Below are 24676 nucleotides of genomic sequence, written 5' to 3'. Positions count from 1 at the left end.
CATCCAGCAATCCCCGTTCTGGGTATATACTCAGGGACATAAAATCCTCATCTGGAAGAGATATGTGTACTCCTATGTTCATTGCAGTATTATTCGCAGTAGTCAGCATAGGGAAACAAATTAAATATCCATCTGTAGAAAGGAAATGTATATGCATACAATATAATATTACACAGCCTTACAAAAGAAGGAAGTCCTGTCATTTGCAATAGCATGGAAGTACTTGGAAGACATTACATTAAGTGAAATAAGCCAGACACAGAAAGACAAATACTGCATGATCTCACTTATATGTGGAATCTAAAACAAAAAAGTCAAACTCATAACAACAGAGCAGAATGGTGGTTACCAGAGCCTTGGGGGTGGAGGAAAAGGAAAGATATTGATCAAAGGGTACAAACTTTCAGTTAAAAAAGGCTTAAGCCTACACATACCCACGGGTGACCATAGCTTAATTCTACTGATACACTGAGACAGCTCAGCACCAATTTTAACCCAGAATTTCATTCTTTCTGTTGTAAGCTCTAAGAAAATAAGTAGGTGGGACACTATTATAGCAATGTCTATCAATTTGTTTGTTTCCTTCCTATTTGATTGTCCCCAAATAATACAGTGACTGATAAGCAAAAACTGTTTTTCCATCATTGAGCAGTTGAAAACTTGAATAAATCCTTCATCAACTTTGTTGAAAGCAGAGAAATAGAAGCCATCTAATTTACCGGAGGATTTATTACATCATTGGTAAATTGCTTTCTCAAAACTAACCGGAACATTAAAGTTTTTCCTTTTGAAAGGTGATGTGGAGGGTTTTTTTCCACTCCAGAACAAACACACCGTGGTTAAGACTCAAGTTGGGTTAGAGGTGTACCTTTTTTTTTGTAAAGTCAAGGAAGGGAGACTGAAAGTGGCTTGAGAGAGAACTTGCACTTAGCAGGTTCTTTCCTAGAAAGAAGGGCTTTATGGGAGAGTACTTATGAACTAGAGGAATCATGTATCAATTCTATTAAAACTGAACTTGTGCCTGTCTATCCCTTGGCAAGTCATCTTGTTTACGCAGGTGGTCTCCCACCTCTCAGGGCAGTCAGCATAGGAAGGGTCTGGAAGAGATCCGGAATTCCAGCCTCCAGTTACCACACAGAAACAGAAGACATGGCCCTTTAAAGTGAATATGTTTTCCAAGGAATTTCTAGAAAAATGGGAGCTTGGGGTGTGAGAATGAGGACTAAACATCGTGCTAATCAGGGTCGGTACTGGCTCAAGTGTCACAGCCTGACACCTCCTGAAAGACTGTATTTTTTATTATCATTATTTTTTTTTGCGGTACGCGGGCCTCTCACTGCTGTGGCCTCTCCCATTGCGGAGCGCAGGCTCCGGACGCGCAGGCTCAGCGGCCATGGCTCACGGGCCCAGCCGCTCCGCGGCACGTGGGATCCTCCCGGACCGGGGCACGAACCCGTGTCCCCTGCATCGGCAGGCGGACTCTCAACCACTGCGCCACCGGGGAAGCCCGAGACTGTATTTTTTTAATACTCTAAATAGTAGAGAAAAAAATTTTAATTATAGACCACCAATGAGCCATATTACTCGTGGCTGGTGCTAGACAGGAACCAGGAGGTATAATATAGAGCCTTTGTCGTTAAGGAGCTTCCAATTTACTTGAGCCATCTGCTAAGAAAGTTAAATTCAAGCAGGAAGAGGATATGTGGGTGATATTATTAAAGCAGTAGCAGTAGCTACTGGGGAAGCAGAAGGAAGGCAGCTAGAGGATGCATCGTTCTAGGACGGAAGGGTGTGATGTCAGAAGTTCCGGGCAGCACGAGGTGTGTCTCCGAGGAAGTGCACCAGAGAAAAGTTAAATGTGTACATTCCCCCATGACAGAAGGCATTTGCTAACCAAGAGAGGACTACAAAGAGTACCTACGTACAAAGACATTTTGCCAGGTTTCTGGGAAAGCTGGGAGGAAGGAAAGGAAAACCCTACCCTCTTGAAATGGGTAGGTTTTGACTTAAAGTGGTCTGAAATTTTTAATACCTGAACATGTTATTTAATACCTGAAAATGGGCAGCAAAGCTATGGTTTCTACCAAGATCTCTCCCAAGGGCAGGGGAGGGTGATCCTGGAGCATGTCTGAGAGCGGCACCGGAAGAGAAGTTAAGTTTTTTTTTTGCTACTTACACTTTGCCAAATTTATCCCGTGCAATAAATTGGCTATACAGATCAAATAAAATAAGGATGAAAGCAACTCCAAAACACTGCTCTGGAAAAAAGTCACGGATTATAAGGGGAAGTTATTTACAAGCTGTAAATCCATCCTCGAGATGTTGATAATCATATACACTTTCTCCCAAGCTCTCTCACTGCTGTTTTCCATCGGTGCTCTCCAGCAAGCATCTGGAATCTTAATCGATCATATTTTCCCCTCTAATTCAGATGCCACTAATTATGAGGATCCACACATCAGCTTCCTTTACTTGCAAATAAACTCTCAATGAATGCCGTTTCTGTATTTGGCCAGTGTTTGTCTCTTTAGGCCTCATTTTCTTCTGCACCAGCAGTATGACTTTTAGAGAAATGTTATTTCTGGTGAATTTATGTAAGAGGAAGGAACCTCTTATTTTTAAAGATGGAAATGATAAAAGATGAAACGTGTGTGCTGTTTGAGTGTTTTCCTTTTGATTCATTAAAAACTTTTTGACAGATCATTTAAAAATGTAGTATTATTCTCTCTCTCATCAGCAAGAGTAGCTGGCTAATGAATTACACTTCAAAACTAATTCTGGCATCAGTAAATTAAAATGAAAACTACTATGTTTTTAAAAAGCACGGTTACCTTTCTATTGGTTTATTTGAAATCTGTATTGAATCTCTCTTAAACACTTGTCCTAGTAGCTTGTCATTCTGATAAGCTTTCCATTTACAGCGGCAATACTCTTCCAATAGTTTGACAGATTATTACAATGATGGTTCAGAATTCAAAGTTTGCAGAAACGGGTACTGAAGCCTGTGTTTCCCGTCATTTTCATGAGGTAGAAGAATGTTCTATCCTTAAAACCCTAAATATATTTCTCTAATGATGAAACTCATCAGTTTTTCTGACTGCTCCTTGCCTTTCTGTTTTATTACTTTGAAGCGGGGGTGGGGACAGAGACCAGTTAACCTTCAAAGGTCTTTAATAAGACAGCATTATGGGATGAACGAGATAGAGAGTATAGCAAAACACAATGTTGCTTCCCAGGATCTTTTTGTGTGTGCGGCAAGGACATTTAACATGTGATCTACCCTCTTAAAGAATTTTTAAGGGTACGATGCAGCATTGTTAACTATAGGTGCAATGTTGCACAGCAGCTCTCTAGAATTTAGTCATCTTGCATGACTGAAACTTTAAGCTCCTCAAATAGCAACTCCCCATTCCCTGCTCCCCCAAGTTCCTGATTTGTTTTTAACAACGAACTTCCTTCCTCCTACTTCCCCAGAGCCAAGGTCTATCTTGGCCCTCCATAGGGTATTATTAGCTTTTATGCTTTTAGGCACTCAAAGCATGCTCATCATCTGCAGGGAAAGTGCTTTAAGATCACTACGTATCAGGAGACTGGTGACCACTACATGACCACGACAAGTCACTCCCTACACCTTTCAGCTTCAGCTGTCGTCTGACTACCCCTCCACTTCCTTTCAGCTGGTATCGTTAAGGGTATGGGCTAAAACTGAAATAATGAAACGTCTGGAAATGGTTGAAAGCTATAAAAGTGGAGCAACAATGCTTCTGTACCTCATTCATAGAGAACAAAACTTCCCCTGGTTGACTGAGAGACTATGAAACGATGACTTAAAAATTCATAAGTAACAGAATTTTCTCCACTGAAAATACCACTTGTCTACATTCCTTTCCCTATATTAAATAATCAAAATTAAAAACAAAACTTTAATAGATGACCTCACTACCACTCTTCACAAATCAAACTTGTCTCTAAACACCACTTTTATTTAAGATCCCAGGTTCCATATTCTAAGTCATGTACCAATCTCACATGCTGTTCTCCACCTAATTGCTGGCAGGAAATCTGAATTACAAGAATGAAATAGGCAATGGCCAGAAATCTTGATTACATTTATTGGAAATATGGACTAAATAAGGCACTTTAATTAGTATCAGACAGAAGAATGAACTGATCTCCAACAAAGCACAAAGTGTTGAAGCAATAAGATTTAGAAAACGTGTCCAAGGCATAATTCACTATGATGATGGAGGAGATGAATCTCTTTCCTGTTGTGCAAGGTGAGTTCAAGATAAAAGTAACCACACTGCAGAAAAGCTGCAGGTGGTCAGCATTCAGGAGATACATTTTTAAGGAAATCTGCTCCTGGGATACAATGAAAAACAAAAATATTTTAATTCTTTTTAAAAGTTAACTCAGTCTTCATGAAGAAACAGGTAAGATATTTTAGCCAAATTTCCTTGTGAAAAGAGTAATCAAAAGCATATTGGAGGCTTAACTGTAATATTTTCTAACTCACAAGTACTTTAATTCATTTAAATTATCCACGTATATGTTCCCTATTATAGCATCTCTTTATGAATACATTGAGTTTATTAGAAATAAAATGAGATGTATTCTGTGAAAACTTTTTACTATTTGTGGAAAAAATTATTGTTAAAATAACTATTTATATAAAAATTAACTCATTTGATTGACCAAATATTTAAGTATCAATTAAATAAGACTTTGTAGAGATTATGCTAAGTGAAAAAAAGCCAGATACAAAAGACTACATTTTGCATATCATTTATATGAAGTGTTCAGAAAAAAAATTACAGAGCTAGAAGGCATACGAGTGTTTTCCTGGAACTAAGATTGCAAATGGGAATGAGGCAACTTTGTGAAATAATGTGTTTTGAAACTGAATTGTGATGATAGTGGCACAAGTGTATAAATTTATTAAAAATCATCTAAATTTCAATAAAAGAATTTTATGCTATATAAACTATACCTCAGTAAAACTTTTAGAAAAGATTCTGTAAAAACATCATGGCATTGAGATTCTAAGGGTATTTGCACTCCCTTGAGAACTCAAAGAGTACTAGAGTAGGGTAGTGTTTGTGACCACCCCCCCCACCAAATTAATATGTTGAGGCCCTAATCCCTAATGTGATGGTATTTGGAGGCAGGGCCTTTAGGAGGTAAGTGGGCTCAGATGAGGCCATGGGAGTGAAGACCCATGAGAATATTGGTGTCCTTATTATGGGATGAAGAGAAATGAGATCTGTCTCTTTATCATGTGAGGACACAGCAAGAAGGCAGCCATCTGTAGGGCAGGAAGAGGGTTCTCACCAAGAACCCAACCTAGCAGGGCTATTATGGTTCACTATGTAATCAGGATTAGTAACCAGAAAATACCCACAAAGAAAAATCCATCCCCAGATGGTCCTACTGGTAATTCTACCAAACACATAAAAAATAATTAATACCAATTCTTCATACCCTTCCAAAAAGTAGAAGAATTTTATGAGGCCAATATAAAATCAGACAGATGCCAACAAAAAAAGGATATTACAGACCAATCTCTTATAGATTTTAAAAATCCTCAACAAAATACTAGAGAAAATAATACAGTAACAAAAATAATTATATACATCACGGCCAAGTGGCAATTATGCCAGGAATGCAAGGTTGGTTTAACACCGCCCCCCCCTGCCAAAAGCATATAATGTAATGTACCATATTGATAGAATAAAAGGCAAATACCATACAGTCATCTCAATAGATGCAGAGAAAACATCTGACAAAATCCAACACCCTTTCATGGAAAAAAAACCCACTCAAACTAGGAATAGAGAGGAATTTCCTCAAACTGATAAGGGGCATCTATGTAAAAGGCACAGCTAACATCATATTTAATGATGAAAGACTATGCTTTTCCTCTAAAATCAGGAATACAAGGATGTCTTTTCTTGCCACTTCTATTTCACATTGTACTGGAGGAGCTAGTCAGGGCAATTAGGCAAAAAATGAAATAAAAAGCATTCAGATTGGACAGTAGGAAATAAAACGATCACTATTTGCAAATGACATATTATATAGAAAGAAATCTAAGAAATCCAGTAAAAAAACGTACTATTAGAATAAACAAGTTCAGGGTTTCCCTGTTGGCGCAGTGGTTAAGAATCCGCCTGCCAATGTAGGAGACACGGGTTCAAGCCCTGGTCTGGGAAGATCCCACATGCCACGGAACAACTAAGCCCGTGTGCCACAACTACTGAAGCCTGCACGCCTAGAGCCTATGCTCCGCAACAAGAGAAGCCACGGCAATGAGAAGCCCACACAAGGGAGAGTAGCCCCCGCTCTCCCCAACTAGAGAAAGCCTGCGCGCAGCAACAAAGACCCAACGCAGCCAAAAATAAATAAATAAAATGAATAAATTCATTTAAAAAAAAGAATAAACAAGTTCAGCAAGGGTGCAGCATATGGAATTAATATACAAAAAATCAACTGTATCTCTACACACTGGCAATGAACAATCCAAAAGTGAATTTAAAAGAACAACTCCGGGGCTTCCCTGGTGGCGCAGTGGTTGCGCGTCCGTCTGCCGATGCAGGGGAACGGGGTTCGCGCCCCGGTCTGGGAGGATCCCACGTGCCGCGGAGCGGCTGGGCCCGTGAGCCGTGGCCGCTGGGCCTGCGCGTCGGGAGCCTGTGCTCCGCAACGGGAGAGGCCGCAACAGAGGGAGGCCCGCATATCACACACAAAAAAATAAATAAATAAATTAAAAAAAAATAAAAGAACAATTCCATTAATAATAGCATCAAAAAGAATAAAAATACTAGAAATAAACTTAACCAAAGAAGTAAAAAACATACTTTGAAAACTACAAAACATTGTTGAAAGAAATTAAAGATTTAGATACATGGAAAGATATCCCACGTTCCTGGGTAGGAAGACTTAATATTGTTAAGTTGGCAACACTCTCCAAACTGACCCCAGATTCAATACAATTCCTATCAGAATCCAAGCTGGTGATATTTACAAAATTTTTGCAGAAATTGACAAAGGGATCCTAAACTTCATATGGAAAACCAGAATAGCCAAAATAATCTTGAAAAAGAACATATTTGGAAGACTCACACACCTGATCTTAAAATTCAATACAAAGCAATGGTAATCAAGATAATGTGGTCCTAGCAAAAGGATAGACATATAGATATATCAATGAAATGAAACTGACAGTCCATAAATAAACCCATGTATCTACCGTCAAATGATTTTCAAAAGGGTACCAGGAACATTTAATGGACAAGGAGTAGTTTCTCCAATAAATGGTGTTGGGACAACTGGACTGTCAAACACAAAAGAAGGAAGTTTCACCCTACATCATACCATGTACAAAAATTAAAATGGGTCAATCACCTAAATGTAAGAGCTGAAATTATGACAGTGTTAGGAGAAAACACAGGGGTAAATCTTTGTGACCTTGGATTCGGCACTGGATTCTTAGATATGACACCAAAAGCACAGCAACAAACAAAAACTAGGTAAACTGGACTTAAAGTTGTAAAACTTTGTGCTTCAAAAGACAGTATCGATAAAGTGAAAAGATAATATACAGAATGGAAGAAAACATTTGCAAATCATATATATGATAAGGGTCTAGTATCTAGAATATATAAATAGTTATTTCAACTTAACAACCAAAAGGCAAACAACTCAAATAAAAAATAGGCAAAAAACTTGAATAGACATTTCTTTCTCTAAAGAAGCTATATGAATGCTACTACAGCATATGAAAAGATGATCAACAACATTTGTCATTAGAGAAAAGCAAATCAAAACCACAAGATACCACTTTACTCTTACTAGGATGGTTATATATTTTTAAAAGTCAAACAACAAGCATTGATGAGAATATGAAGAAATTTAACTCTCATACACTGCTGGTGGGAAAATAAAATGGTGCATTGTGAAAAAGCATTTTGATGGATTATCAAAAAGATGAACATAGAATGACCATATCATTCAGCAATTTCACTCCTAGCTGTATACCCAGAACAACTGAAAACAGGTACTCAGATGGGTATTTGTATACCAGCCTTAATCATTCACAGTAGCCAAAAGGTAGAAACAACCCAAGTCTCATTAGCCTAGATGAATGAACAAAACATGGTATATACATACAATGGAATATCATTCAGCCATAAAAAGGCATGACGTTCTGACACATGCCACAAGATGGATGAACCTTGAAAATATGCTAAGTGAAAGAAGCCAGTCACAAAAGAGCACATATTATTGATATATATGATTCCTTTTATATGAAATGTCCCCAAAAGGCAAATCCATAGACAGAAAGTCAATTAGTAGTTGCTTAGGGCTGAGGTGATTTGAGGCTGATACGTAAAAGGTAAAGAGTTTCCCTCTGAGGTGATGACTATGTTCTAAAATTGACGATGGTTGCATAACACCGTGAATATACTAAACCAGCTAATTTTTTTTTTTTTTTTTTTGCGGTACACGGGCCTCTCACTGCTGTGGCCTCTCCCGTTGTGGAGCACAGGCTCCGGATGCGCAGTCTCAGCGGCCATGGCCCACGGGCCCAGCCGCTCCGCGGCATGTGGGATCCTCCCGGACCGGGGCACGAACCCGTGTGCCCTGCATTGGCAGGCGGACTCTCAACCACTGCACCACCAGGGAAGCCCAAAACCAGCTAATTTTTAAAACAGACACCAAACCCCTCCCTTGACTCCATATGCCTTGCTAGAAATGGTCCCAGTTTCTCTGTCTCACACAGCCTCCTCTTGAGAGGTTTTAACCTCTTAAAGAGCTGTTTATCCTCATTATTTTCACTTCACCGTGAATTAGTAAATTCTGACTGAGTACCTACTAGCTGCTAAGATATAAGATCAGTAGGACAAGAGCTCTGTCCAAAAGGACAGAGGAAGGGAAACAGTACAAGATACACAAATGAGGAACCCATTAATCTAAAAATTATAAAGTGATGAGCCAGAAAATATCCACTTAGCATTGGGTTGTCTAAAGGAAGGGGTTGTTCTCAGCAAGTGATGTTTAAGTTTCTCAATACTAAGGATCCAGCTATAAAGAGGTTAAGAGGCAGAGCAACTGCAGGCAGAGGAAAAAGCAAGTGCAATGATGAGAGAAGGCTGATAGGAACTTCATGAGGTCTAGGGAGGCGGAATAGTAACTGACCAGGGGAACAGAGAGACAGGTGAGGTCCCAGAGGTAATGAGAGGCTGGTCAGGGGAGACCTGTAGGGCTTTGTAAGGCAGGGTGAGAAGTTTCAGTTTGCTTCTTCTCAATCCCATAATACTCTGTGCACATCTGTCCTGTTACACTTAATTCTCTGTATACCTCCTTAGACTTTGCCCTAAAGAAAATCAAAGTTTCTCGCTGATCTCCATCTAGCCAGTGCTCAGCCAGAATCTCAGAGGTTGAGGTTTCCTGAATGAAGAATCCACATATTGACACCGTTATGAGGCAAAACTCCTGAGGCCTGTAAGAAATTCTAAATAAAGTTGAAATGGAAGAAAAAATGTTATCAAAAGGCAGTGTGCAAATGAAGGCCAGGCAATTTTCATTTAAATTCCCCTGGCCCACCTGGTTATTTCTACCAGAGACTGTGATGTTTCCCAAGTTTGAATCACTTAAAAAGAACATCTTCCAAACTTAATTAAACTCCCTCCCAGAATGTGAAACATAAAACTGCCAGCAAAGAACAGTTTTAGCATGTTCAGTTACCGGACGGTAGTCATTAACCGGTTCTCTAACGCAAGCCTACTCACTAAAGCATCCCAAGACATTGTCTTAACATATCTACCTCAGCACCACCACAGAGCTATAATACACAGAAATGGAAAAGCTATAGATTACATTTCTAGTAACTGAAATAGGATCAAGCACTGCCTTTTAAATAACACATGATAACAGCACATGCATTCCTTACGAATGACTTACAAACATTTAATTGCCTAATAATTAGCTTCACATTTGCAGGTTGGATTTTCTGTTTGTGCTACACAGGGATTCTGCATAGTTCTAATTATAGCCTCATTATCCAGAAAGGCACACACTGATTCTAACACAGTTGAGACAAAGCTAGCCAAATAACAGTTTCAGAGTGTAAAACCATATGATTCTTCAAAGAGATAAAGCACATTTCTTCAAGAGGGAAGAAAAACACATTTTTTTCAACTGGCTTACTGTGGCCTTGAGGCTTCGGCCTGGTCTGTCTGCAGTTTTTCTCCTCCTTCCACTTCCATTGTACAGTAAACGATTCGATTGGGAGCGACTGACTTCAAACCTTGCACTTCCATTATGACAATCTAAAGACAAGAAAACCGTTTCACTGATTCATCAAGCTGACAACACTTAGCAATAGAGACGGCAGTATGAACTACATACAATTAGGAAGACCAATTGATAAAATTATCTGGCAATATCATGGTATTTAATCTTCTTTATAATCCACCTTTATTCATGGAAGGTAAATAACATTTTGAGAAAGTCTGGCATCTGAAGACGCATCTCCTGCCAGTTATGAAAGATTAAAGTCTCTAAATATGAGCCACAATGAAGTAAGTGAGATATAAACTCAGAGCCTTAAAAAAAATTATGGCAGGTCTGCATGAGGCAAAGCAGAATTATTAATGAAAATTCAGTGAATGTGTTAAAAGGACACAGGTTGAATTCCACATAAGGCGACTGGTAGACACTGTTACCATCACACCAATTCATTGATATCAATACATGACATCAGAAAATTTCTATATTCACTTATTTTATATGACTACTAGCATTTATAAAAGAATTTCCTTCACAGCCACTGTTTACCTTATGAAATTATGGAAAATATAACTTGGCAATGAGTATCTTACTATTAACTTGACACGGAAAACAATTTTCCCCATCCATTAAAGGTATATACCAATTTGATGCAGTCTACTGGAAAAGAGTGGAAAGACTGATATTACCTTATATATTTGTAACTCCTGGGGGAAAGGGAAACATAGTTTTCAAGTGTGCTTTTTATGTCTGTATAAAAGACTGCCAATCTTAAAATACTGTAACCTAATATTCTTACTGGATGTACACATAAAATATGACTACTACTAAATATCACTTATAATAGTTTTTTTAGGGCTTCCCTGGTGGCGCAGTGGTTGCGCGTCCGCCTGCCGATGCAGGGGAACCGGGTTCGCGCCCTGGTCTGGGAGGATCCCACATGCTGCGGAGCGGCTGGGCCCGTGAGCCATGGCCGCTGGGCCTGCGCGTCCGGAGCCTGTGCTCCGCGACGGGAGAGGCCACGGCAGAGGGAGGCCCGCGTACCGCAAAAAAAAAAAAAAAATAGTTTTTTTAAATCAAAACTTGCATCATGAAGTTTCCTAAATTCTCAAAATTAATAAAATATATTCAATGACCTTTTTATACATGCACATGTATTGATCTCCTGTTGTATATGTATAAACAAGATTAATAGCATCATTCATGCCATGTAGCTACCAAAATATCCACTAAAAAGATGTGTGTCATTTATTGATCTTTTAATACATTATGAAAATCATTACACTCTTCATAGAGTTCTGATATGAAAGTTAAGGCCAAAAGTCTCAAAGGAACAAGCCATCTTAAAAGAACTTTTCTTCCTTTCAGTTCTGGTACAACAGCTTTTCTTGTAAATACAAATGCCTACTATTTTTGTTGCATTTTTTCATAAAAACATATGGGAAACTGATCACCAAAAAATACGGGTCAAATTCAGAACCATTTTCCTCCCTCAATCAAGGCTTTTGTCATTTTGTCACGGTGAAATGCATACCAACATATGAATAAAAATGAAGACAACTGAAAACAGACAATGAGAATTAATAGATAATAGTAAGAGTTTTCACAGTTGCTCTAATACTCAAGGAAGTTTAGGTGAAGTACTAAACATGAAACAGGATTGAGTACACAAGATAAATCTAGAAATCTTGATGGCACTGGTTCCTATATGGGAATATGACCGTTTGTCCTGCATCTCTCTCTGTAGAGTGTTTAAAAGCCAAAGTGCAAGAGAGAAGAAAGGAAGCATCTGCTTAACACTATTTCTGTCACCTCTACTACAAGCTATTATAAACAGGACCTCCTAAAACATACGAGTTGTGAAACAGTTTTCTGTCCCTCAAAACAATGCTCCCATCTGTGCCGGGAATGTTCTATCCTGCAGAATTGCCACTTTCAAAAGATGTAACTTCTGTTATGAATCCATATATATAAGTAAATAAAACACAGTTCTACAGATCTGACTTCCAAAAGGAATTTGAAAAGCGCAACTAGTCTCAATCATTAATGATAAAGGCAGCTAAGAATTCCATGGACCATCAACTAACCTAAGTTATCTTAGGTTACTGTTTCAACTAATTGCCAGCAAAACTTCATAATGAAACTGCAGAAAATAAAACTGATCTGTGTTCTGTCTTTTCTTCCCAGATCTCTGGATAACTGATGTAATCAGGATAAAATAGACAAAGTTATTCTAGAAGCATAAAGAAGGGAGGCATGTACAAAATATGAAACTAGATAACACGCTTCTGAATAATGCATTGTCCGCCCACAGAGTTACATGGCACTCAGGCATGTGCGGGCTGTGGGAAAAGGCAGCTGAGCAGTATGGTGAATAGGGGGGACCACACACGCACCTCCAAACACAGAGGAGGTCACAGGGTCTGCCGGCCTAAAACACTCAGTGTGAACATCAACTATATTCCTGCCACTGACACCATTCTCCTTACAACAGACTCATAACTTCATGGATGAACGTTTTCCTAACCTTACTTGAACATTAAATTTTAACATACCATTGTTTGGCTTAGTGTTTTGTGAGTTAGCTTGTCTCTTGCTTTATAATTCTCTCTGAAGCCTTCATAAATGAAGAGACAGAAGAGTAATCTTCTGAGGCTACCTGCTGTGTTTTGATACCATCGAAGTTCCTAATTCAATAAACAATTACTGAGTCAACTGTTTTAGGCTCCTGGGATACCTCAGTAAACAAAAAAGAAAAAAAAAAAGACTTTAACTTCCTAAAGCTTACATTCTAGTAAAGAAAGCCAGATAATGAATAATAAATATAATAAATAACTGATTTATATGTTAGGTGGTGTGGTGCAAGAAGGGAGGAGTGGGTAGAAATTTTAAGGGAACGATAAAATTTTAGCAGTGTTTCAAGTCTGCACTTATTCATTTGACTCAGACTTCAGTTCCTAGAAAAACTCCTTCTCCACTGGACCAGCTCTAAGCCTGACGGATGAAATGTGAAACCCTTAAAATGGATTAACTGCTTGCTCTTCAGAGTTTTCTTAGGCTGAAATCTGGTGTCTGATGAGCAAGACCTGGATAATGGGCGAGAGATAATTATGCAGTTTAGCTAGGCTGAGGTCAGAGGCCTTGGGGCTGGAGGAGGTACCTGGTCCATTCCCTCAGGTGTCCCATAGACAAGCACTGTGTAGTCTGCCCTGAAAGAGACTTCATTTTGTTGTGAGACACAACTCCTCTTTAAAATACTGTAGGCAACATGGAACAGATCTGTACTATGCCATGATAGGAAAATATCTGCCTTGTATAGATCTAGTAACAGAGGATGTCAAAACAGTTGTAAAAATATGAAGCTTCTCAGACCATGGCAAAATGAAGTTTTAACTCATTTCATCCTCCTAACACCCTTTTATTGCTAACTGAACAACCCTGTTTAACATACTGGCAAGGAAGCACAGAATAACAGTTCATAGTTTCACAGAAAAACTAACTCATGAGCATAATTTTGTTTTCAAAAGGGAAAGAGAATTCATAAAAGCTAATTACTTAACAATGGTGTAAGATTTTTAAACAATAGAGAAAAGAGAAAGTGTTTTGAACTGTTTTCAGTTCTGCATGCTTATAGAGATAATGGTAGGTTTAAACATTACACAAATCATTTGCTTCCCAAATTATTTTATTATTAATGAATTTAAATGCCAAACTCGTTAGAAAAAGTTAGACTGTAATTAAATAATTGATTTTGTTTTGTACAAAACCTTAAGAAAAAAAGAGTTGGCAGTTTTCATTTTAGTTGGCAGGAATGATTGGGAAATTCTACACCTGACATACTATGTAGTTTCAAATTAAACATCCTGAGGTTATGAGATTAAAGAGATTGAGAAGAAACCCAGGAACAAAGCCACTTGGCAAAGTTATTAGCTAATCCCTGAACTGGGTATGGAGTCAGAAGAAAATCTCCTATTTCTACCCTGACACTGAATTGAATCTAATAACCTACAAAGAAAATGTTAGCCTGGAAGGGAAGAAAGAGAGGCAGTTGTCTTATCCTCAAGCTTGAATTTCTCTTAGAGTTGAATAAGTGGAGGAAAGAACAGAAGCAGACATTTGCTTTTTCTGCCATAAACGAAGCAAGCCAAGTGTAAGAGGTATCAACAAAAAAATCTAAAGCTGTACCTCCTAAGACTCCACATATTTTGCTCTGTCAACGAGCAAACTCAAATAGCAGTACTGGGACCTAGCAGAGAGAGTACATAACAATGCAAGAAAGGAGTTACAAGCTTTAATTTTTGAGAGGCTAAAAATTTAAGCTGGATATTGCGAGCATATGTGTGGGCGTTGGGTAGAAACCCATATACATATACATGGATCAGCCCATATACAGAGTTTAGCAGTGAGGAAATGCCATCATGAAAAATATCCACAGGGAGCAGTAGTAGGGGGCAGTGATCAATGTCTTTGGTTTCCAGTGATTTGTATAAAAGGGATGAAACTCTGAAGTCTTGGGGAACACAATTTTAAATGCACAACATTTATTCGCGTTTCTTTTTAATGATATTTACTGTACCTGTAATGAAACGGCAAATCCTAGAAAGGAAGAAGTCTTTACTTCTCATCATCTATGGTACCCAATACTGTATATTACAGCTGGTTTATGCGATTTGATTCTAGAAAGATGATCTCGTAGTTAAAGCAGATTAAAAACAAGAATAACCAAAAGCTTGAAAGGAGTTTCCAAATTACAGAGAATTCAATTTTGTGTTTAAATCCCATTCCCACTCAAGCGTGTTTCAGTGCTTACTCTACCAATAAATTTCCACCAGCCTAGGTGGTGCCAAGAACACCTGCCTCAAAACTTGTATTATTCTATTATTTAACCCTAACACCACTGTTATGTTTAAAGGACAATTTGCGTTAATTTGCATTCACACTCTGATTGTCTAGCAAATGAAGAAAAATTTACCTTCTTCAAAATATATTACACTGCTTTAAATTTGAAATGTTACCACCAAGGTCAGCGGAAATGACCCTGTAGCCTCCTTTACACTGCCAGAAGCAAACACAGAATAAAGCCACTTACCTCTAAGGTGAATGACAGCACCACGTCGGACTTTGACAGCTGAATCTCACTCTCATCTCCTATGTCCAAAAAGGCAGAATTCTGTGAACGTTTTAATTTTTGTAATTTAAATTCTGGACCACCTTTTGAAACTGGAAGACTCTCCAAATTGGCCATCAGCAAATTCACTGAAGACCGCAACTCTTCTATATACATATTCTCCATCTCTTTTGCTATAAATCTGGGGAATTTTCTTTCCTTGAAAATAATTTTTAAAATAAAAATGTTACACAAGTCATATTTCAATTTTATCGTAAAAGATTATATGACGTATATATACTTGACTGTCTTAGAAATTGTGATGCTCAATATAATGCATTTACCTGATACTTTAGTCTCTAGGCTTTAAAAGCCTCAGGCTTTGGCAATTTTGATTATATTTAACTATACCTTATCTACCTTATGGAGGATCACTGTCATAAAAAATGAATAACATGACATACATTTTCAGATTAACTTTATTTTTGATATGGTATTTATTTAAGGGAAAAACCAACTCTAAAAAACATACATGTAAAAAGTTTTAGTGTATAGATGAATCTTAATTAGCCACTGATATCTTTGAAATACTTGGACTAACTGGTCTATAAGAAGAATGTTCAGTATATACTGACTGCTCTGTTAAGAAGCAAACATTTTAACAGTATCTCTCTTTCATACCACAGATGGGTTAAGCATTCAAATTGAAAAACCTTTACTATTAAATGGCAATATGACCATACTTCTAAAATTAGTTAACTTTCATGTCACACAAATGTATCAAGATCCCTTATTGCCATAAATTCAGTTTTTAAGTAAAGGTTTAGAAAAAATTAAGTTTAAAGCCTGAGGTAAATTTATGATAAAAGCTGTACATGAAAAAGTAATAATATCAAATTAGGAGATTCAATTTTCTTCCCAAATTACATGAGGGTTGCCATTCAGTCCTCAGATCTCTGCAATCAGACTTCTGTTTCTTTCACTCAGTTAAAAGGACATTCCAAGTACTGATACTTAGATAGATATTAACAGCTATTGCCAAATTGCCCTTAGAGAAGGTTATACCCATTTACAATCCCACAAATAGCAAGTGAGGCTTCCTCATACTCTTGGCTCTTTCTTTAACCTCTGACAGCCTGGCACTTAGGTCTTCTCTCTGAAAGGTAGAGGGTATACAGCTGTATGATGGGAAATGCAATGTAATGTAATGACAGCGGTACAAAACTGGCTGGGGGATGACAGCCTAAAGCCGCCATCATTCAAATGAATGACTGCCTAATGCTCCAGAAAAATCAATGCCTTTACTACTGCTTCCTTTGACATCATTCAAACTGTAACCTAAGAAATCCCCATCTCCAGGGTGAATGGAATACATCCACAGTGCATTCATCAACCTGCACCTGGTCTGACTCACTTGCACCAGTTTGTTCATGGGCTGGAAAGGAACATCTGGCACCACCTCATGAATCAGTCCCAGAGTCCTGGACCACCTGTTTTTCTTTTCCCCCAATATAACCTTGACATATTTCTTTTAAAATAATTTACATATAATCAATGTTAAAATTGCGTATTTATATCACAGAGAGATTAAATATCTACATTCATAATTAACTTTCCCAAGGAAGATTCTTAAGTATGCTTTTAATATTCCTCTATAGCTTGAAGCAACATTCCCACACAGTAAGTTTGCATCCTCAGAAAAAACACATAACTACTCAGTTATATAATAACTTGGTTTCCTTCGGGGATGGAGGGAATAATGTTTTGGATAGTTTTTCGATACATGCAAACGAGGAAAAAGATAAAGCATAAAAACATTTTTACATTTGTGGACTAATTTTAAAAGCTGTCATAAAAAGCATCCAAAACTCAGAAATAAGACAAAAAGGTGAGGGAACAGGTCCTTACAACGTCATATGTGAGCAAAGGCCATCCAAGGATCGTGTGGGGGAAATGTACCTAGTTCAATTTACTGTTTAAATTGATTAAAGATCCTGTTTACAAGTGAAGTCACACGTTACTTTGTAGAATTTTGTCTGGTAAAGATATAAATAATGTGTGTCTGGTGACTAAGATAATCCAATGGTTATAGTTTAAATCCCTGTTGGAAATTAACCACTTTTTTTTTAACCACTTTTATATCTAATACTTGAATCTTATCTTAACTTTGCCTAAAAACACCTACTTTTCAAATGCCCTTCAGACTAGTTTTAACATCTAACTAGTTTGCTCATTAACTATACACTGAGTATAATCATTATTGTTTGTTCATTTTATATTCGTGTAACAGTCACAGTTTGGCCTTTTAGAAATATTTTAGCAAAGCAAAAGGCAAATACATCACATGTTTGAGAGTTTGGATGTACCAGTTATTTTCTCCAAATTTTTAAGGTGTTTTTTAATGGAAAACAGCATTACCACATGAAAAAAAAATCTATTCTTACTTAGCTTTCATTAAAAACACTTCAGTCATTATCATTTTTCAAGGAGGAGAATGGCAGGAATCACCCAAATTGACTGTTTCATCAGCATTTTCAAACTTTGCAGGAAATAGACTATACTAGATTTGTTTTTTCTCTCTGGGGAAAAAAAAAACCCCAACAACTCTCTTTTAAAGCTTTGAGGTTTGTCGATAGTATTTCGTAAATTTTATTTAGCCTGCTTATGTTGCCTCTTTCTTGGAAACAAAACCAACTGTGCAACTAATGTACATATTCAATTTGATCTTTTAAATTAGAACAGCATCAGAAATAGGGGTATTCTGTAGTTTACCTGTGAGTTGTTCCTATAAACCACAGTTTCAACGTTCTAATTTAGTCTTCTGTACAGCTTAGCCCATTAGCAGCCCTAACACACTATATACATTAAAAAAAATTGGCTCCATAAAATTTCCATTATTCAAATTTAGTCACTGTAAGAGTTCTTAACTTTCCAGTAGATGAAGCATGGACCAGAGTGGTAGGATGAACGTGGTGACAACTGTCAGATCGTGGAAATACTTCGAAGATAGATAGAAATGGATTTCCTGATAAATTTGGCATGAGGAAAAAAGGAGTCAAAGATGATTCCAAGTTTCTGACCCTGATGTACCAGAAAGATAGTACTGCCAAGAACTGGCCTACCCTGACCACTTGACTGGACATTTTCAACACTCTCCTTCCCTCCCACATTCCTGATTCCACCTTCTTTGCTTTATTTTCTAAGTAGCAAATGATCACCTTCCATAATTCAGTTACATAGCAAGTTTACTGCTTACTGTAAGTCTCTCCCAAATAAAATGTAAGCTCCCCGAGGGCATGGCAGGAATATTTTTGTCTGGTTTTATCCTAAGAGAACTACATTTGTCTGGATGTATCCCAAGTGCCTAAAATAGTGCCTGATTATCTTAATAGGTGTTCAAGAAATATTTATTCATTGAATTTATGAAGAGCAAAATTCAGGCTCCAAAAGGTTAAATAAGTTGCCTATATCGAGGAAACAGCAATCATGGATCTGGCTCACAGGTCTTTCTGGCCCAGTCCACCCACATTTTTTTCTACTACTACTTCCTAATTATGCCTTGGCTAAAATATTAAAGTCAATATTTACATCCCTTGAAACAGACTTCTGCCCTGTGGTCTCAGTGTTATTATACTGTGTTGTGAAGCGTGACAGGTGTTACTAATAGTTGACTGCAAACTATAAACTATGAATAAACCACACTTCTGGATTTATGAGATTGAATCAGGGCCTAAGAGAGCAAACCTAAGCTCTGGAGTCCAAAGACCAGTGTCGAGGTCTTTTGATTTGTTAAGTAATCTTCCCTAAACCTCAGTCTCCTTGTCTATAAAATAAATTCATTATATCATCTGCCCTTGTGGGTTCATAGGATTATTGTAGAGATCTAAGACAACAAGGTCAGAAAGTTATAATTAGCCTTATATTTTATGAAGGTGGCTTAAATTTGGTGAAACTGAAGAAGGCAATTAAACATGCTCTATCTGCTATGTCAATATATTTACCAAAAGGCATTATATTTTGGGGTGTTTTTTTTGCTGTTGTTCCAATCCCATCAACTTCAATTCCTTCCTTCTCCATGCTTTTTCTTTTTTTTTTTTCACACACACACACTGTATTTTATTTTTACGAGATATAAATAGACTGACACCAAGCATTGTAAATGGATGACCACAACAAAAGCAACAATGATTGCAATAACCAAACACGAAACACACTCATACTATGTCATAATATTGACATTCAGTCCAGTAATCCTCCACTGTAACAGCTCCTTCACTTTGCAGTGAAAATTGATTTGTATATTTTTTGCCTCTGAGTCCTTGTGGGATTTTTTTTTTAATTCAAACAGAAAGTCACCAAAATTATAATCATCCTCATCAGTTCACTCAGTCCCATGTAATTAATTTTTTTTTCATCTTGATCTTTTGTTAGCACTTTTATGAGTTCATCAGTTTTCCATTAGAGTCCTGAAAATGCTTATTCATTCAGTTCAGCAGTATAGTCAGTTACCAGAAACCTGTATCCACGCCTTTTCTACTTTATCAGCACTTCTGATGAAATCATCAAGGTCCCCGCAAAGAGAAGCTGCTGTATGTGCATCACTGACCCTGCTCCTCTCACTCAGTCCAGAGGTTACACACACACCACACATTCTCCTCCACAGACATGGACTCGGGAACACACCCAAGGCTTTCCATCCTATTCTGTAACCCTCTAGAAATACATCTAAACTATCACATATTCAGCCAGGCCCTTGAAGAAGTTCAACTTATGACAGTGTGTACAGCTCAGGTACAATCTAAATACAAGTAGGCAACTTAGAAATGCTGATCACAGGTCCAGAGTCCTGCCCACAGTGCAGGGCACATCTCTCCGGATTCTCTCTTAGCCTCAGGGCTTCACGAAAAGCAGCGCCTTTCCAGACACAGACAGCTTCCAACTCAGGTTAGGATTCTGGGGAATGCATCTCTCTCTCTAAAGCTTCCAAAAGCCTCAAGCTAATACTTGACTCCTAGCCTATGAATTCCACATCTGAATCTCTAGAATGATGTAGTACCTCTCCAGAGGGTGGTAACAAGGTGTGTTGTCTTTTCACCCTCTGCCCTTGGTCAACTCTGTTACGGTCAACTCTGTTACCCAGTTTCTCTCAATTTTCTATGTATTTCTATTTATCTCCATTTCTCAACAACTTTGCTACTTTTAAATTTAATACACATTTAGATAAACACAGTACTAGTCTTAAAACTTACATACTCATAAATATATTTTTCTTTGAAAAACACAAAACTTCAATAGTCAAATTCAGTATGGGATATATCTCCTTAAAGTGCTGGAAAAGTTCACTATCTTGATTTGGGAGGTGCTTAATACAGGGCGTATACACGTTCATCAAGCTGTAAACTTAAGATCTGTGCACTTTGCTATATACATGTTATGCCTAAAGTTTTTAAAATGAAGAAAAATCCCCGATAGAGAGGATTCTTCAGAGAGACAGGGACAGAGACAGACACAGAGGGAGGGAGGGAGAAAAGGAGAGGGAGAGTCTATCAAATACTCAAATTTTTCATTTAGCAAAAGGAAAAAAATCTTATTCTCAGATCAACAGCATTATAACCGCAAGTCTATTTTAAGAGACTAAAATTTTATTTTTACCACTAAAGTAAATTAATGCATCAATTTACTAGAGAATGATTTAGACAGAGACCTCAGAATTAAAAAGAAACTCATGGCTTTTGTTTGAAATCTATTTCTGTTCACACAATGATTGTATAAATAAAAGTAAATAAAATATTGTATTCAATATGCCCTATGAGACTGTACTAGAAACTTCAAATTATATTTTTCATCCATTCAAATATTAGTTGACACCACTGTGTGCCAAGCACTGTGCTAGATACTTCGGAATATATTGTATGATTTTGCAGGCAGAATGTTTTTCTCTCTGATTATATTATGCTTAGTGCAATATTAAAATTCTTCTAAGTCTGGCAGTTTGAGAAATTCAGGCATTGCTTTAAGAATAATCTACAAAAGTTATCACTGAATTTAAACATCTTATACAAGGATGGATATGTAAAATAGATAATACGCTCCATTTTAGATAATATGCATTCAGGTACCTGGGCTTAAGAGGTATGCATGGAGATGAGAAAATAAAATTATTCTGGCTTTATCTATACAAAACTCTTTCAGCTCACAAAAATCTAAGTATAGAAAGAAATGTGGTACAGTATATCAAAGTTAACAATTTACCTTTGCCATTTCCTCTGCCAATTGCAAACGACCATCAAGTTCCCTTCTGATCTGGGCTGCTTGTTCATCTGCATTATCCAACTTAAAAATAAAATAGAAATCACACATACATGATTACTTAATGGCAGTGACCTACAGATTAAAGCAAAGAAAAAATGACTCCGAAAAAACTTTATAAATTCTCTCAACTACCTACTGAGAACACAGAAAGTTGTTTAATTAGATTGATAGTCTAATTAAATTTCTTGGGCACTTTTCATTGTGGTTTGCTCACAAAAAAGGTAATAAATCTCTAAGGTTAACAGCTCAGCTTACCAAAAAATCTTATTATAATAATTCTTTGCCCAACCTGTCCACAACAAAGCTAAATCAAGAAGTCCTTGTTTCCTTGAGGATGCATTAAGCTGTCACTAAGTTTATTCAGGCCATCCTTCCGCCTTCATTAAGGTCAGTCCTAAATAGTTCAAAATAGATAAATCTCTTGTTTTGTTCTTTCAAATTCCCAGAATGCATTTCTGGATAGTGAGATACTGAGTAATGTTTCATTTTTTTCCTTGCTCTTTCAAAAAATATTTTCTTCATTTTTATAATAAGTTTTTATTCGTGCGAAACTATCAAAGCACTATTTGATTGATTGCTATAACTTTTTACCATTTAAGTCTTCATATGCTCCTCATTCTAGTACCAACAGGCTCATACTGCCAAGAAATCCTTTCACAGACCAGCATCATGTTAGAATTCCATTCTCTTGTTCTAAATTTGATTGAAAGCTTAGCATGCTACCCTCATTTTTAAAGATATTTCCATCTACATGGAATATTACTTTAACTTCTCCACTGACATAATCCTTAACTTTTTCTGTAACCTCTTTTAACTTTTCCTCATGACTCCTTCTATCTCCCTGTATTAGTTCATTGAGACCTCTTAAATCGAGGCAGTCCTATGGGCCATGCACAGTGTGGGCTGCACTGGGTGGGTTACAGATGTGAACAAGGCCAATATTTCTCTTTAATTCCTTCCCCTCTCCCACTTGCCTCATTAAGAAGCCTAGATCACACAATACGACCATACTTGAGTAAAAATCCATCTAAAAATTGGATTAGTACTGAGTACAACATTAAACACCCAGGAGAATACAGATTAACTTGTCCATTTGCTGAAGAACTACAAATTTACCATGTTACATTAAAAAAAAAAAGCCTTAATAAGAAAAATTCTGAAAAAGATGAGTAGGGGTAAAGCAGGTCAGTAGGATGGTGGTGTCAGAATGTATACGAAGGGTCAAGAAGAAGGGTAGATGCTCCAGTAAGAGGGCACCAAATGTCTGGAGGTGAGAGGAGACAGTGGTTTGGGGAATGGAATGGGGGGAGAGGGGGGAGAAGGGAAGGTTCATGAGAGATGGGGCTGGAGAGAGAGGTGGGACTACCTTATAAGCCTACTCTTCACAGGCGAATTAGGGAGTTTGGAATTGGTTCCTATAGCACCTGGATTTCACCGAGAGGTTTTATGCAGGACTTCGGAAAGGTCACTGTGTCTGTCTCCATCACAAACAGGTTAAGAGGGACATAAGGAAGTCTACCTGTCCCTCTATATCAATCCATCTATCTGTTTGTTTGACAGATCTAAGGTCACCTTTCCAAAAAATATGTTTCCAAGTTTATTTTTAAAAATCAAGTTTATTTGAAAACAAGTTTTTAAATCGGCAAGATTTTCTTAAACTAAATCCTTGCTGTAAAGGAGTTGCTATGTCATCTCAAAAAAATACACTTTTTATTTTAATTGATTCATATTCAAAATCAAACAAACAAATCTCTCTTCACTGCGTCTGAAGTCAAAATGACTTACATTAAAAACTAACAAAACTATTAAGGAAAAAAATAGGTGATAAATGCCCATTCCAGGAAACTGAAACCAAGGTCCTAACAACAAAAATTATGTGTACGAACACTAACTACAATACCTCAAATACAGTAAACGTAATATGGGATATCTTCTCATTTTGCTTAAATGCTGATAAATATTTTTCCACAAAAAATAAAAATAAAATGGTTACTTGCAGTGAAGAGTTACAGTTCCACCAAGAAATAGCATTTAACATCTTAAAATCTTAAAAATTCTCCTTCATGTTTCACCACAAAATATTATTTAACGTCTTTAACTATTTGTATTTTCCTATTAACAGTTCTTATTTAATTTTAAATGGAATTGTTTGAGTCACTTCTGCGGTCTGCAAGTGTTTTCTTTCTCAGAGTTTTCTACTACTTTTAAAAAATATTAATGCCTTAACTGCATTTGTCTGAAAAAATATAGACAAAGAAAAGCAAAGCATTGCTGTACTAAACTGTCTGTTAATAGCAATCAGAGACTGAAATGTTACCGATGACTACAGTGTCATTTTTGTGAAACCACAAAAGCATACTTCCAAACATATTTACAAAAAAAAGAGGAAAAGCTAATAAAATAAAGACAACCAACAAAACTTTCATTGGTTGTCTTTGTTTTATGTAAGGCTAGACAGAATCCAAGGAGGTAAATCAGCTGGCTAACTATAAGTAGGAATTTTAGTTTACCATTCCATGTGCCATGTTTTGTTTTCTTTTGAGTATTACGAAACTCAAACACAGTTGAAAGTTTATATAATTTTTATGAATGCTTTTTTTTAAACATCTTTATTGGAGTATAATTGCTTTACAATGGTGTGTTAGTTTCTGCTTTATAACAAAGTGAATCAGCTATACATATACATATATCCCCATATCTCCTCCTTCTTGGGTCTCCCTCCCTCCCACCCTCCCTATCCCACCCCTCTAGGTGGTCACAAAGCACAGAGCTGATCTCCCTGTGCTATGAGGCTGCTTCCCACTAGCTATCTATTTTACATTTGGTAGTGTATATATTTCCATGCCACTCTCTCACTTTATCCCAGTTTAGCCTTCCCCTGCCCAGTATCCTCAAGTCCATTCTCTAGTAGGTCTCTGTCTTTATTCCTGTCTTGCCCCTAGGTTCTTCATGACTTTTTTTTTTTTT

The 24676-nt window shown here is 37.2% G+C and overlaps 1 protein-coding gene across 16 annotated transcripts in view; it reads right to left on the bottom strand.

The window, feature by feature from the left end:
* Positions 1–24676, bottom strand: part of CADPS2 (calcium dependent secretion activator 2) — a 552734-nt gene that overhangs the window by 305535 nt on the left and 222523 nt on the right. For 15 of the 16 annotated variants that reach the window (XM_028489806.2, XM_055084855.1, XM_028489809.2 and 12 more), the window contains 3 exons: positions 21650–21730; positions 15380–15616; positions 10210–10331 (listed from right to left, as the gene is read on the bottom strand). The exons of the other annotated variant lie outside the window; for it this stretch is intronic. In XM_028489806.2, the coding sequence (XP_028345607.1) occupies positions 10210–10331; positions 15380–15616; positions 21650–21730 (440 nt within the window). The remainder of the gene's footprint in view (positions 1–10209; positions 10332–15379; positions 15617–21649; positions 21731–24676) is intronic. 16 annotated transcript variants of the gene reach the window in all.

The sequence above is a fragment of the Physeter macrocephalus genome, chromosome 5 (assembly GCF_002837175.3).
Source record: "Physeter macrocephalus isolate SW-GA chromosome 5, ASM283717v5, whole genome shotgun sequence".
Classification (NCBI taxonomy): Eukaryota; Metazoa; Chordata; class Mammalia; order Artiodactyla; family Physeteridae; genus Physeter; species Physeter macrocephalus.
Note: the sequence above shows the minus strand (reverse complement) of the source record. Positions and strands in the feature narration are given on the sequence as shown.